Source organism: Arvicanthis niloticus, chromosome 24 (assembly GCF_011762505.2).
Source record: "Arvicanthis niloticus isolate mArvNil1 chromosome 24, mArvNil1.pat.X, whole genome shotgun sequence".
In the NCBI taxonomy this organism is placed as follows: domain Eukaryota; kingdom Metazoa; phylum Chordata; class Mammalia; order Rodentia; family Muridae; genus Arvicanthis; species Arvicanthis niloticus.
Window position 1 is genome coordinate 8,772,259 of NC_133432.1, and position 14,615 is coordinate 8,786,873.

General features: G+C 51.8%; 1 protein-coding gene across 1 annotated transcript in view; it reads right to left on the reverse strand.

Annotated features, from left to right (window-relative positions):
* The window catches only part of Fbxw8 (F-box and WD repeat domain containing 8), a 92,948-nt gene continuing 78,333 nt past the window's right edge, over positions 1-14,615 (reverse strand). Inside the window, exons 9-11 of the mRNA XM_076922590.1 lie at positions 4,237-4,410; positions 2,279-2,389; positions 1-1,884 (exon numbers count right to left, since the gene is read on the reverse strand). Coding sequence (XP_076778705.1) covers positions 1,740-1,884; positions 2,279-2,389; positions 4,237-4,410 — 430 coding nt within the window. The 3' untranslated portion in view covers positions 1-1,739. The remainder of the gene's footprint in view (positions 1,885-2,278; positions 2,390-4,236; positions 4,411-14,615) is intronic.

Genomic DNA, 14,615 nt, shown 5'->3' on the forward strand with positions numbered 1-14,615 from the left:
TGTAAGTCCAGAACCTTTAATAATAGAGCAAACGTGGTCGCTTAAGGCAAAAGGCAAGCTGCAGATGTGTGGCCATCTCTGGCTCCCAGGGTGTCTTCTGGCTTTAGAGGCAGCAGAAGGAGCTAACAAAGACTCCCTGTCCCCCACCTGTGAGCAGGTGCAGCGACAGCAACCTGAGGAGCCAGTGAGGACAGCTCTGATGCTCCGTGAGGGAGGGGCATTTTCCAGGAGGCTGAGCGCAGACCATCTCCGGTGCTTTTTCTAACGGAGGCGGGGGCTGGGGCCTAGGAGGGCATGTATACTTGAAACTACTCTAGTCACCTCTGCATCTGCTCTTAACGCTCTTCAGTGGCCTTCCATGGCTGCAAAGCCCAGAAGGGAGCTGACTGCACAACCAATTTCTCTGACAAGTTTCTCTAGTGGACAGCTCCAGGACTGGGAAAGCTCGAGTGAAGACGTAGCAAGACCAGGCCAGCAGGGGGCGCAGCCCAGCAAGAGGGAGGTGAGCTGCCCTGGGCACTCTGAAGTGCTTTAGAAGGGTTCTGCTAGGGGAGAGGCCACAGCCTCAGCTGGCTCTGTGTCCGGTGAAGCACACTGTGGACGTCTGAGGCCTCAATGTCGTGGTCTGAGATCACGCCACAAAACCACACATTGGTTGGAGGTGTGACTCAGTGACAGAGCACTTGCTGAGCACGGACATGAAGCCTCAGACTTCATCCCAGTACTGGACACAAGAGCAGGCCACCAGGGCACAGTGGCTCTCAGCACTGCTCCAGGTGAGAGCCGTCAGCCCCTTCCCTGTGAGGGGTGCACACCCTCTCAGGCCCTCCAGCACCTTTGTTACCAACTTGAGTTCCACCTCATGGAGCTCTTTACCCCCCCCCCCTTTTTTTTTTTTGCTCTCTGCAGACCCAATGTAGAGTTTTCTGGCCCACTTGTTTTTTGAGCTGGTATTCGCTGGGAGAAACACTGTGCCTCCTGGTGGCCTTTGTACAGGTGTGTTAGGTGCCTGGACTGTGCGGATTTTGAAGAGCTCTGACTGGGTCTCCTGGCCACTGTGTGTGGATTTGCCTGTGACACTCTGAAGGAAGAGGGGGTGAGCTATGGCGGCTGCAGCATTTGTCAAGAGTGCTGCAGCTGCTGAGGGAAGAGACAGCAGCAGCCAGGCTAGGAAAATGGCCAAGTCCATCCCTGTGGAATGGCCGTTTCCCTCTGCAGGGAAGGATGGCTGTCTTCTTCACATGGACAGGACAGAAGAGCGAGTGAAGCAGAGCGCTCCTCACATAGGTAAGGGCGGCTCTAAATTATCAACAGTGGGGTCAGGAGGCCACCGTGAGCTGGGGAAGCAGCCTGGAGGCTGAACGCTTGCCTCCATGTGTGAGGCTCTGGCTTCCACCCTCAGCACCCACACCCAGGAGACAGGCCAGTGGGAGTGAAGGCCCCATGTCCCTGGCCTGTAGAACGAGGGAGGGAGGGTGTCACTGCTGCCACAGGCTGAGGGAGGAGCCACCCCGAAAGGTTAACCCTGAGTCATCAGCCAGTTCCACCACAGCCCTGGGAGGGAGGAGGAGGGAAGTAGCGATGGACTCCGGGTCTGTACAGCAGCTGCACGGGGCCACAGGGCTGTGTGACCGCAGGCATACACAGCACTGTCCCCAGATGTCCACTATGTGCTGCAGAGCCTCCTTCCAGCTCTAAGGTTTGTAAAACCGCCCTTTCCGTCTACATGAGGTGACACTCTAAATATTGTCATGGGGGAAAGACAGTGCGAGGTCATAGCTGTACCCAGCCGTGGTGTTACGGGGCAGGCGGCAGATAGGAAGCGGGCTCTGGAAGGCCAGCTGGTCCACAGCAAACTCATAGGCATGGATCAGGCCGCGATGTCTAGAGGAAGCAGAGATAAGCACCAGTTAACAAGGCTGCTGGGGAAGAGACAGATGCACAACCTAGGCTGGCTCCCCACTGAGATCATGTGCTCTGAAGCCATAGTGTGTCAGATATGCATACTCCAGGGCTGAGGGGAGTAGGGGGCCCCAAAAGACAGTGTTTATGAAGAAGCATCTGAAGGGACCTCAGCACAGAGAGTCTGCCTGTCAGCTGACATTGTGTCTCTGCTGTTCCCAACAGCAGGAGCAGCTGCAGAACACTGCATGCACAACACTGCAGACAGACAGACAGACACTTGGCGTGTGCTCCTGCTAGAGCAGTCAGGCCCGTGGCTGATACCCAGAGAGGACGACGTGACTGGGCTGAGCAGGGAGCCCAGCCCCACACTGACCTCCTGTGACAGGCAAAGTTGTCGAGGTCGGAGTTCCGTAGCACCTTCTCGTAGGGCACGTTGGCGGTGATCAGGCTGTGGCTATTGAAGGAGATGTAGCGCACAGGGTGCCTGCAGTAGTAGGAAGAGCACTGTAAGGCAGGAGCAGCCTTCCCCTGCTGTACGCTGTACGCTGTACGCAGCAGGACCCTCTAGGCACACTTTCCACTATGGAGAAGAACTGGGCCCAGCGTCAGCTCCCAAAGCAGGCGCGAGCAAGGTCTCCTTCTCTGGCACCATGTCATTTTGTAAACACACTTCTAACCTTCTCACATTCCAGCTGACTGCTTCAACAAGTTGGTGTATTTGGGACATAAGAACATTCAACTGAGACAAGCCTACAACAGGGCATAGACATCCCACAAGCCACATAGGCGAGTTCTTATCCTTGGGGTGAGGCCCCAGTCCTGAAGTGATGGCTACAGCTGACAGACCCTGTAGCTGGCGAGGCCATACTGTGAGCCAGGGGACAATAGAGAGTCTACACTGCTGAAGATGGGTGCTTGCCCTTAGAGGCTGCAAACCAGTGGGAAGGTAAGGAGCCCACCTCTGCAAGGAGGAGGGATACCACAGCACACTAAGTGGGGCTGAGGCCACTAGGAACAAGGAGGAGGCCTGTAGCAAGAACAGGCCTTTTGGCAAAAGGACATGAAGGAGAGGGAGTTGGCGAGGGAAGGAAGGCTGAAGACGGGTGGTCTGACAGCAGCTGCATTAGACAGAGCTTGGGACAGGCCCAGGGTGCCTACAGAGAGAAGGCCTTAGCAGGGGTGCCCTGGGCTGGAGAGCAGGGATGTGAAGCACAGGGACCTCACTTCCCTGGCTTCCCCTTGGTGGTGAGAAGGTGTGAGCACTGCAGAGGCCCAGAAAGGCTGGTGCTGTCCTGGACACACAGAGACCCAACTACAAGTACTGGCTATCCTGAAGTTCAGGCAAATGCTGTTTCCAAGGTGGGACTTTTGAACTGCCTTTTGGCACCACCTGGTGGCACCATGGTGTATCACCAGTGAAGCTGGGGAGGGGCAAGGCTAGAGGTAGTGTGGTGAGACCTGGGGTTCTGATCTCATAAAAGCTGCTAGCCAAAGTATTCACCATCCTGCAGGCCAAAAAGAAACCAATTGTACTTTGCACCTTTGGGAGTGCTTGTGAAGCCACAGACCCTGCACTTAAATAAAGGCAGAGCTGTCTTGATTGTGTATCTAGGGAAAGAGCTGTCTATATTATGTTCTCAAGCTGGGCAGTTACAGCATCACACCCTCTTGTTATGGAGGAGCCAGTGTTCAGCTAGAGGACTCCGGGCAGGCTCTGCCACTGAAGGCACAGGAGCCAGATGGGAACTCCAGGCTGCTTCTAAATTCAAAACGGAGGCAGACTCCCATGAACAATTGCACAGTAGGGCTCCAGTCCTAGAGGCCCCAGGCCTGTGCCCAGGACAGGATCTTCCTCTCAACACTCCAGCTTGAGTCCCCCTTAGCTGAGGCTCACTCAACTCACACTCCAAGTACCCTTCTTCATACTGAAGGGAGGCACAAGCCACACTTGGACACATTGAGTCTGGTACATGGGGGGACCTGTGTCAAACCCATCTACCTGCACATTGGGAATTAGTCTCCCCAAGCAGGCTTCTTCCTTTTCCTGGTAACTAAGATGAAGGAATTCACACAGTGCTCTGCACCGCAGTCGTGGAGTTCACCATATCCTGAGAGGCTAGGATGCTCGGTGAGAGAGAGGCTGTGTTACTGAGGGCGGTATTCCTGGGAGAGAGGAGCTCAGGTCTCTGGATTGGTGTCATTCCAAGCCTAGGTCACCTCTCCTGCAAAAGTGCTCTCCAGGAAGGTGCAGCGACCTTCCTGAAGGTCACTTCCTGCGCAGCGAGGGGGCAGGCAGCCTGGGAACCACAGTGTAAGCAGGAGCCAGCTTACCTGGAGTGCACCTCCCACAGCTTCTGGTTCATGCGGTAATCCCACACAGACACCAGCCCCTCCTCGCCTCCACTGACAATCTTCCAGTCATCCATCTGGACCGCAGACACCCCCAGCTGGTGGGCAGACAGCGACAGGGCAGTCTTATCGATGCGGAGGTCATGGATCCTTACTCTGGAAGAAGAGCACCAGGAAAAGAGGGGAACTGAGGAAGCCTGCAAGGACTAGTACTGCCATTCCTAGAGCGTTCCTGCAAGGACCAGGACCGCAGTTCCTAGAGCGTTCTGGTGGGATTCTCCCATGGGGAGTCACCAACACAGAGAAGCTTTCTCTTGGGATCAGAAACAAATCTGCCCAAAAGCCAGGCGAGGTAGAAGTGAGCATGCGTTGCCCCAGATTCCACCTCCACACAAGATGCTTCCAGGGCTTGGGATGACTTTAACCTGCAGATTATGCCTCGCTCACTCCCCAGGCCCTGAAGGCATCATAGAAACTTGCCTGTTAGTGTGTGGTCAGCAGGCACGCAAGGGACAAGGATGGGTGTTGCAGCTCTGAGCCAGCAGAGGTGGATTTCAGAGCAAATGTTACCGAACGTTTGGTAAACTTGCCCATGGGAACAGGAGGCAAAGCCATGGAGAGCTGACTTCCTTTCTACAGACAGGCTGTTTATGAATTTTATAACGCCATTTCTCCCTCGGCCACCGCCTCCAGGTTCCCTGCGTCTCTACATCTGCCCAGTTTTTCTTTTTTTCTTTCTTTCCCTTTTTCTCCCCCCCCCCCTTTCTCTTTTGTTTTTTTGAGACAGGGTTTCTCTGTGTAGCCCTGGCTGTCCTGGAACTCATTCTGTAGACCAGGCTGGCCTGGAACTCAAAAATCCACCTGCCTCCTAAATGCTGGGATTAAAGGTGTGTGCCACCACTACCTGGCTCTGCCCAGTTTTTCTGCTTGAGGGTTTTTTTTTTTTTTTAAAGTTCAGTTTTTTTAAAGATTCCAAAATTCAAAACGTTGATGAGTAAGTGACTTTTTAGGAAAACACAGAAAAAACCAAACAGCTTAAATAAGAAACAACAGTCATTCCTTACACAGAGCAACAGGCATTGCCAGCCATGTCAGGAGCAGCCCTGCCAGCTGTATACATACAGGAGCCCAGGAAGGGAGGGCAGCTCCCACGCCCCAAGAAAGGTAGGCTGTTAACATCTGGCAGACAGCAGGACCAGAGGAAGCCCCCTGGAGACTAGTCAAGCTCTCACACACTGTACAGAAGAGAACTGCAGTCAGCTCCGTGGGGCTGAAGCAAGACACTGGCTCTAACAGGATTCCTCTCAACAGCCAGGCACTGTCAGCACTGCTTCTGCCCACTGTGATCAAAAAGGATACCAAATTTAAGAGAAACAGCCATTTGTCAATATCAATATGCCCGAATCATCAATTACATTTAAAATTATGTTTGTGTGTGTTTGTCTGCAAAACCCAGGGGAGGCTATCAGATCTGTAACCTGGAGTTACGGTTGTGAGCCATGTGGGTGCTGGGAGTTTGACCTGGGCCTGTGTGCTTAACAGAGGAGCCCCAACAGCTCCCGTCTGTATAGACAACCACTAATCGTAAGAAACATGCTCAAAGGGCTGGAGAGGTGGGGCTGCAGTTAAAAACATGGATTGTTCTTGGAGAGGATCCAAGTTCGGTTCCAGTACCCACATGAGGCAGACCTCGAATATGTAACTGCAGCTCCTGGGATCCAGGTGCCCTCTGTTGATCTACATGGGCACCATCTGACCTCAAATGGGTTTTTAGTTTTATGATAGCAGTCAATGTCAGTGTATGCTGTTTTCTCAATTTGGAGCCAAATACATGTAATGCCAGGAACCTGAGAGGCTGAGGCAGGAGGATGGCAAGTTCCAGGTCACCCTCAACAGCTTCAATCACATTCTGTGTCATATAAAAATGTGCCTTGGGATATAGTGTGGTGGTAGAGCCCCTGCCTAACATGGGGAGGTTTCTGGGTTTACTCAGAAAGCTGAAGCATGGGGACTGCTGAGGCTAGCCTAGGCTACATAGCAAGACCTTGTTTCATATAAATTAAAGCCCACAAGTACGTTAGATTATGAACAGTGAGTCTGCAGCAGTTCCTTTATAACAGGTCCCTCCAAGTTACAGTGGAGACCCCGCACGGGAATGTCTTGGCACGGCACACCCAGTTACCCGTCCAGAGCAATATGAATACAAACGCTGTAATGCTCCTCAGACTCTGGCCTGTGGTGAGGCGCATGACTACTGCACACACAAACTCTCTGCAGGGACTGAGCTCGAGCCCCCTGAGTGTGAGGCCTAGGCTGGAATGGCTGCTGCTGGGCATTTCTCGAGTGGATAGAAGGAGTCCGGCTCCAGCATGCATCCCTTTCTCCTGAGTGCAGATGCAGTGCGATCACAGCTTCACATGCCAGCTACCATGACTCCCACCCTGATGGACCAACCATACCTTCAGTGACTCATACACTAAGGGAAACTCAGAGCTTCCCTGCCTGCCTGCTGTAGTCAGGATGTCAGCCACAGGGCTGCATCAGTAGCACCTTCTACCACACACCACCATCGTCCCTGCCCTGTAGGACTGCAGACCGTTTAGACTCAGAGCTGGATGGCTGTGGAAGACGGAGGCTGCGGCCCACAATTCCCAGTGCAGGGACAGGGAGGAGCCTTGAACACCTCAACTCCTGCTCACAAACAGCCATCCATCTCCCAGAATGAAGACACCAACCCTAAACAGGAACTTCCTGAGAAGGCAAGAAGGATTCCAGCCTGGCCAGCAGAGGGGGCGTGGTCGGCAGTGGGGGTGGGGGCATGGAGGGTAAGAGGATCACACTGAAAGGAGGTCCGGGTGCCACCCTGGGTTAGTGCTAGAGAACATTGGTCCGAATAAAACACACATACTGCAGAATTCCATTTTAAAAAACGGGAGCACGCAGAAATATTCAGCAGCCTGGGGGAGAAGGAATCACCAGTTCAGGAATGATCATTACGCTGACAGGGAAATTAGAGGCACCATTAAAGACCATGAATGTGAACGACTGGATGGGGTGTTGTTCGGGCAACCACAGGACAAGAGCTGCTCAGATGTGACAGTGATCATGGAGCAGGGTTGGGGGTGAGTCCTCAGAAGTGAGCAGGTATACGTGGGGACAGGTGGCCATCACAAGGCCGCACAGAGGCCACTGCACTGGCTTCTGGGTGCAGAGTACAGTTCCCATAAGCACAGTTCACAAGTTAAATGCTAACGGCAGTTCCTTGGGAGGGGAAATGTAGCCAGAGCCCTAAGGGAGGTTTTTACTTTACTCAAGGTACTACCATGCTGTTTAAAAATCAGGCCTCAGAGGGTGTTGGCTTTGCCCTGGTACGCACACAAATGCACACACCCAATTTGTTTCAGAGCATTTACGGGTTCATGGCTACTATGAAGTAGGTAGAATGTGGAACAATGGAAGCTGGGGTCCCAGCACAAGGGAGATGAAGGCAGGAGGTCCAAGAGTTCAAGGTCACTCTTGGCTATGAAGCTACATCAAAGCAAGCTCAGGATCAGCCCGGTTATAAGAAATCCTGCTGTAAAAGCACAGCAACAACAACACAACAGATGACCACAGTCCTGGGGTGCAGAACGGAGGCCTCGCGGCAAGATGGGAGTGTAGACTCTCTCCCAGTCTCACTCCAGTGACAAACACGACTGCCTGGCCCCAGGCCTCTATAGGCAGAGACCCAAGGCTGTTGGGGATCCAGGAGGGAGCAGACGGGTAGAGCACTTCTCCACACATGCTGGTTCATGAGCTCTACCGGGGCCCCTCCCTCTATGAGTGCTCACAGTGTGGCTGTTAAGAGTACAGGGCAAACACCTTTGGTCCATAGTTCTGAGCTTGTCATCTGTTCTGTGCTGTTTACAGCAGCACAACGGTGTCAAAGAAGACAACACACAGAGAGACACCACAGCCCAGGTTTGCTAAGGACTCAGAAACTGGCCTACACAGTGGAACCCAGTTTTGAGACACCTGGCTTGTCTCAGACAGAGCTGCACATGCTGCGGTGTCCTGTCCATTCAAACCATCACATTCACATAAAGAAGCAGGTATCGGCCCAGATCATCTGACAGTGAAGTACCAACCCACAATGCAGCAGCTCTGGCAAAGCCGGCAGCCTCAGCACCCACACCACACACTCCACACTGGGAGACAGGTAGCCTAGCAAATGGGCAGACACACATGCCAAGGCCACCGATTCCAGGGACAAGAAGGGGCCAATGGTAGAAACTGCAAATCCTCACCTAGTAAGCATCACCACTTTGCCTGCTGAAAGAAAAATAATTGGTCTGAAAGCTATAATTGTCCTATGTTTAATATTCATAGATGGGCTTGGAGGACAGCCCCAACACTGCCTCTCTGCAGCCCTTGCTAATGAAAACCGAACCATAGGAGGCGGCTTTAGCCCGCCAATTAAAACAAAAGACACCAGAACCTTCCAAAGACTCCAGCAGAGGAGCATCCATCAGATGGGCAGGAAAACGCGCTGGAACGGAGAGGGAGGCACGCTCCGGTTGGTCCTGCGCGAAGAGCTTTGAATAACTCATTATAACACTTGCAGATGGAGTGAGCGTAGTGTTCGCGCCCTGCACGCTCCCTGGCAGCAGGCAGCACACATGAGCACACCACAACTTTCTGTGTGCTGGGCTGGAAGGAAGCGAGAAGACTCTTTAATTGGGGGGTCACACCTTGGGGCGTGCTTCCTATTGGTTTGGACTCAACAGTCCTGCATGATAACAAGACAGACTGAGGAGGCAGAGCTGGCAGTGTTCAGACTCTGGGTTGGCTGTTTTTCAGGAAGAGTCTACACTTGGCTGCACTTCTATCCAGGAACTAAAGGTAAATGTACAGAAATGTAAAATTATGACTACATCAGCTGGAAAACTGCTATTTTTAAAGGGTTAGCACACACTTCCCTCTGACCGTACTGTACCTGAGCTGTGGAGGAGGCTGCACACAGGTACATGCGCAGAGCCCACACCTCACCCACGTAGCACTGTCAGCCTTCTGGGGAGGTTTAAGTCCATAGCAACTGAAACACTGTGTCTGCAGGTAGACATGTCCAGCCCTGTCCAGCTGGGCTCAGCTTAGCATGCTCTGTGCTAAGCTTGTGTGGGGTGGTCCTGAAGCTCTTAGTACACGACTGCTCAGACAAGCGACTAAAGCCCAAACTCTGTGGCTCAGAAAAAGCCAGCCTGGGACACTGCCCAGGACAGCCCTGCCAGGCCAACGCTGCAGAGCTGGAAGCAGGAAAGCTCTGAGCTTGTAGTTTGTGTTTTAAGCCCACGCGTGAGCGAGGCTCAGCAAGTGAGGGCCATGCCTGCAGTAGCCTGGTGACCTGAGTTTCGTCCCTAGGAACTTGGTAACGGTGGAAGAAGAGAACCGACTCCACAGTTGTCCTCAGACCCCCAAATGCAAACTGTGGCCCATGCATCTCCATCATCATGCATACACACAATATATTTAAAAATATGAAATTTAAAACCATTCCAGAGAGTTTGCATTCTATGTTGTACATTTCTGTCGTGTTCCTTTTAGACTTTATTTTTGATTGTGTGTCTATGTGCACTATGTGCAAGTGCAGGAGCCTGCAAAGACCAGAGCGGGGCGTCTGGTCCTTGAGCTGAGTTACAGGGCTGTGACTGGTTACAGTTGTGAGCACCTCATGTGACTGCTGAGAATCAGGCTGAGGGCCTCTGGAAGGGCAGCGCATGTTCTGAAGAGCTGGGCCACCTCTCTGGCCCGTTCTCACTGAGAGCCTCACTGTACAGTCTGCTGTCCCGAGACCTCCAGGTGGTGACTCTCATACCCAACCCTCCATCCACAGTGAGCGAGCACACAGCAAGGCTGGCTCTAAACGGTAGCTATCCAGTACACCCTAACCAAACAATGCAGGAAGCCCAGCCCAGCTGGGGAAGACTGATCAACAGGCAGAACTGGAATGGGAACACACTCCATTTTTATGGCCAGGTCATACAAGGACAGAAAAAAACAATCTTGTCAACAAATGGTACTTAGACAACTGAGCACAAAGCTAGACTCACCTCACACTGTACCCGAATTACCTGTCAGGTAGGTCATGCATTTCAAATATAAGAGATTAAATTATAAAAGTAAAAAAAAAAACCAAAAAAAAAAAAACCCAGATCAATAACTCTGGATTAGGAAACCATTTCTTATAAATAAATGCTAGCACAAGCAACGAAAGGAAATTAGATAAATCATACTGGACCAGAATTTAAAGCCTACGCTTTAGAGTACACTGTCTGTCAGCAGTGAGAACACCCTGTACTGTAGAATACAATGTCAGCAGTGAGAACACCCTGTGCTGTAGAATACAGTGTCAGCAGTGAGAACACCCTGTGCTGCAGAGTACAGTGTCAGCAGTGAGAACACCCTGTGCTGTAGAGTACAGTGTCACCAGTGAGAACACCCTATGCTGTACAGTGTCAGCAGTGAGAACACCCTGTGCTGTAGAGTACAGTGTCAGCAGTGAGAACACCCTGTGCTGCAGAGTACAGTGTCAGCAGTGAGAACACCCTGTGCTGTAGAATACAATGTCAGCAGTGAGAACACCCTGTGCTGTAGAGTACAGTGTCAGCAGTGAGAACACCCCATGCTTTAGAATACAAAGGAAGACTTGAAGAGGATTCATCTGACAAGGGATTTGTACCCAGAGAAGTGAAAAACCTGCCACAATTCAACAATAAAACCCTCAATTGAAAATTGGATTGGGAGCAGAGCGGTGGTGCAGGAGGATCTGTGAGTTTGAGACCAGCCTGGTCTATAGAGTGAGTTTCAGGACAACCAGGGCTACACAGAGAAACCCTGTCTCAGAAAAAAACAAAACAAAACAAAACGGACTTGGGAATGGGTGTAGTAGAGTATGCCTGTAACCCAGAACTCAGCAGCAGACACAGGGGATCACCCCAAATTCTACACAGCAGGTCCTAGGCCAGTTGGCTACAAAGTGAAACCATGTCTCAGCCCATATACCTAAAGTAGGATTTGGATAGACACCTCTCTGTGGAATGTGCCGATGGGTCCATGAATCGGGTCCTTAGGCACCTACATCAGGGCAATGCAGATCAAAGCACATGGAAATGTCACAGACCAGTTGCCTGCCACAAAGACTAAGGACAAGGAGAAATGGGCCAGGACAGGCAGAATGAACAGCTACTCCAGAAGGGTGAGACAATCACCACTGAAGCCAGCAACTCAACTCTCAGGTGTCTACACTCATAAGAAAACTGAAGACACACACACACACACACACACACACACACACACAATTACATGCGGATTACTATAATGATCAAGACTATTAAGAGATTGAATTAATTAAAGCACACAGATGTCAACTGGCTTAGAGATAGGTGGATGCTGTCTGTTCAATGATGGGCCATTACTTGGCCATAAAGAAGAACAGTGTTCTGACATACACCAGCACACCGGCTTACCCTGAAACCACGACACTAGGTAGCAGTAAGTCATCAGAGGCCTCCCACTGACCATGTACATGGATGTCCACAGGTAAGTGCACACTGAAGGGAAGTCAGCTAGTGCTACTCAGAGTGCAGAAGCTGAGCAGGCGCTAGTGACGCTCATGGTGCAGGGCTTCTGTCTGGACTACTATTCTGAAATTGACTGTGCAGTTAAGTTGGTGGCTCACACAGATTGTGAACTCCTCCTCAAGGAAGAAGTTCTAAAAATGAACTTTCGGTGGAGAGATGGCTTTGTGAGTAAAGTGCTTGGCAGACAAGAATAAGGTCCTGAGTTTGGGCTCACAAGGCCCAGGTAAAGCTGGACACAGTAGCACACATGCATAATGTGGTGGCCGTATGATGAGATGAGAGGTGGAGACAGGTATGTCCCCACAAGCTCCTGGAGCAGCTAGTCTGTACACACAGCCAACATGGAGGACGCACGGACTGACAGATAATGTTCTCCTCTGATCTTCATGTGTGTGTAGCATGCACACATGTGCACACACCCACACATGGATGTGTACACACACATATATCCCCTCTCTCCCTCCCCTCCCCACCTTTCTCTCGCCTCTTCTCCTCCTCTCCTCCTCTCCTCCCCTCCTCCCCTCCTCCCCTCTTCTCTCTCTCTCTCTCTCTCTCTCTCTCTCTCTCTCTCTCTCTCTCTCTCTCTCTCTCTCTCTCTCTCTCTCTCTCTCAACAAATGAAATCTGGGAAGGGTGAGAATTGTTGGTCCAAGGAATGTACTTAGCATCCCAACAGCCGCCCTCAGCTCCACCTCTGTCTCTGGCAGCGTGTGAGTACGCTCTACTCTAGACCCTGGCTATCACTGACGAGGGACATGCAGTTGAAGAGGCACATAGGGAGGGGTCTCACTGGACACAGCCCTGTGCCAACAGCAACAAGTTTCCTCCACTTGCTGACAGACATTTTATTTCACAGATGAAATAAAAAAAACCAAGCCCTAGCTGCGATAGTCGTCAACCTGATGGGCTTCAGCGGAGCACCCTGGGGAAGTGGCTGTGCCAGGAGGCTTCACACTGTCCCAATGTCATCTTGCCCTCAACAGGGGTTCCCACAATAGGGCTGGAGGGTAGGGCAGGAGGCGGAACCATTTTCCTGGAATTGAATGGCTTAAACCTCTCCGTTTCCTCAGGAGAACAGAGCAGACTACTGACATAGGGTTGCGAACAGTGTGTCCATATTACTATTCCTAGCTGTTGGGCAGGCTGCCCTAGCAGGGTGAGCCTGGGAATAAACAATACCTTACCAACAGGACTTACATATGTTTCACTTCTTCCATAGAAACTACACATGGGAGAGGGAAGGATTGAGGATCTAGACTTTTTTTTTTTTTTTTTTTTTTTTTCAAGACAGGGTTTCTCTGTGTAGTCCTGGCTATCCTGGAACTCACTCTGTAGACCAGGCTGGCCTCGAACTCAGAAATCTGCCTGCCTCTGCCTCCCAAGTGCTGGGATTAAAGGCGTGCGCCACCACTGCCCGGCGAGGATCTAGACTTTTAGGTGAACCATGTCTGGCTTTTCCTCCAAAGGCTAACTGTAAGCCCTCACTGGAGAGCGAGCCCAGGCCTGTAGCTTGGGTTTATTCTAAAGGGGAGGGGTATCCAGGTTCTAACTCTGAGGAGCTCTGTCCCTGCCTGTCACCTGTTGACTGATGCTGTGCTGGGAATCTGGGACCTCCCGTTTTATTTAAAAATTTCAGTTCTACTACATTCTAATAAATAGATTTCTCAAAATTAAACTTGGGCTTCACACACAGCAGAGGGCCTTCTGAACTGGGCAGGCGGCACCCTGTCATGTCACCGTATGTGAGGAGGTGGACACAACCCAGAGGAAAAGGCAGCTTTACCGAGAAGACCTACATGTCTCTGATGACAGCTTTCAAGAGGCAGCTAATAGTGGCTGTACGTCCTGGAGCTACCTGGGCTAAGGTCTTCACATACGAGAGGCTCCTGTGCTCTGGAGAGGGCTCTGGTTCCTGCCAGCACCAAGAAGCTCATAATGCATACACATCTGGCCAGGGCCCACGGCTCCAGGCTGCTATGTGGTCCCGAGAGGCCCTCGTATTTGCTCCACTAGAGAACGGCTGAGACTGTCAGCTCAAATCCCAGGGACTGATCAGTTTCCCTGGCCACACACTGGAGCTACTTGCCTAGGTGGTGGTGGTCGGTGTGTGTGTGCGTGTGCGTGCGTGTGTGCGTGTGTGTGCGCAGGTACACGTGTGGTCCATGTATGTGTGCACCCCTGAGCAAGGGCATGCAGACATCAGAGGTCAATGGCACCTACCCTCAGTTGCTCTCTACCTCACCGTTCAGACTGCTTTCTCACAGAGCCCAGAGCTGCTGGACTCGCCACACTGAGCTCTGAGGACAGTGCTGCCTGTGCCCCTCCCCCATGGTTACAGACAAGTATGGCACACCTCTTTTGGTTGTTACTGTTTTATTTTTAGATAGGCTCTCAGCATGTAGCCTTCACTGGCCTAGACCTCACCATGTAGACTAGCTTGGCTATGAACTCACAGAGATCCGTCTGCCTCTGCCTCCCAAGAGCTGAGATTGAACGTGTGAACCACCATGCTCAGTATGCCTCGTCTTCTGCTTTAACCATGGATTCTGGGATCGACCTTTAGGGTGTGTTTGCCCAGCAGTCATTTACTGACTGAGCCATCTCTCCAGCCCCCCAAGCCTTAGCACAGCAAACTCAGAGCTCCATTTGCAAGCCCCATTCTGAGTCTCTGAGGAGCCCCTGGGCTCTTTCTCTGTAGGTAGGAGTGGGGCTGGTGGGTGAGGTCCAGGGGTTGGAAATGCTGTGT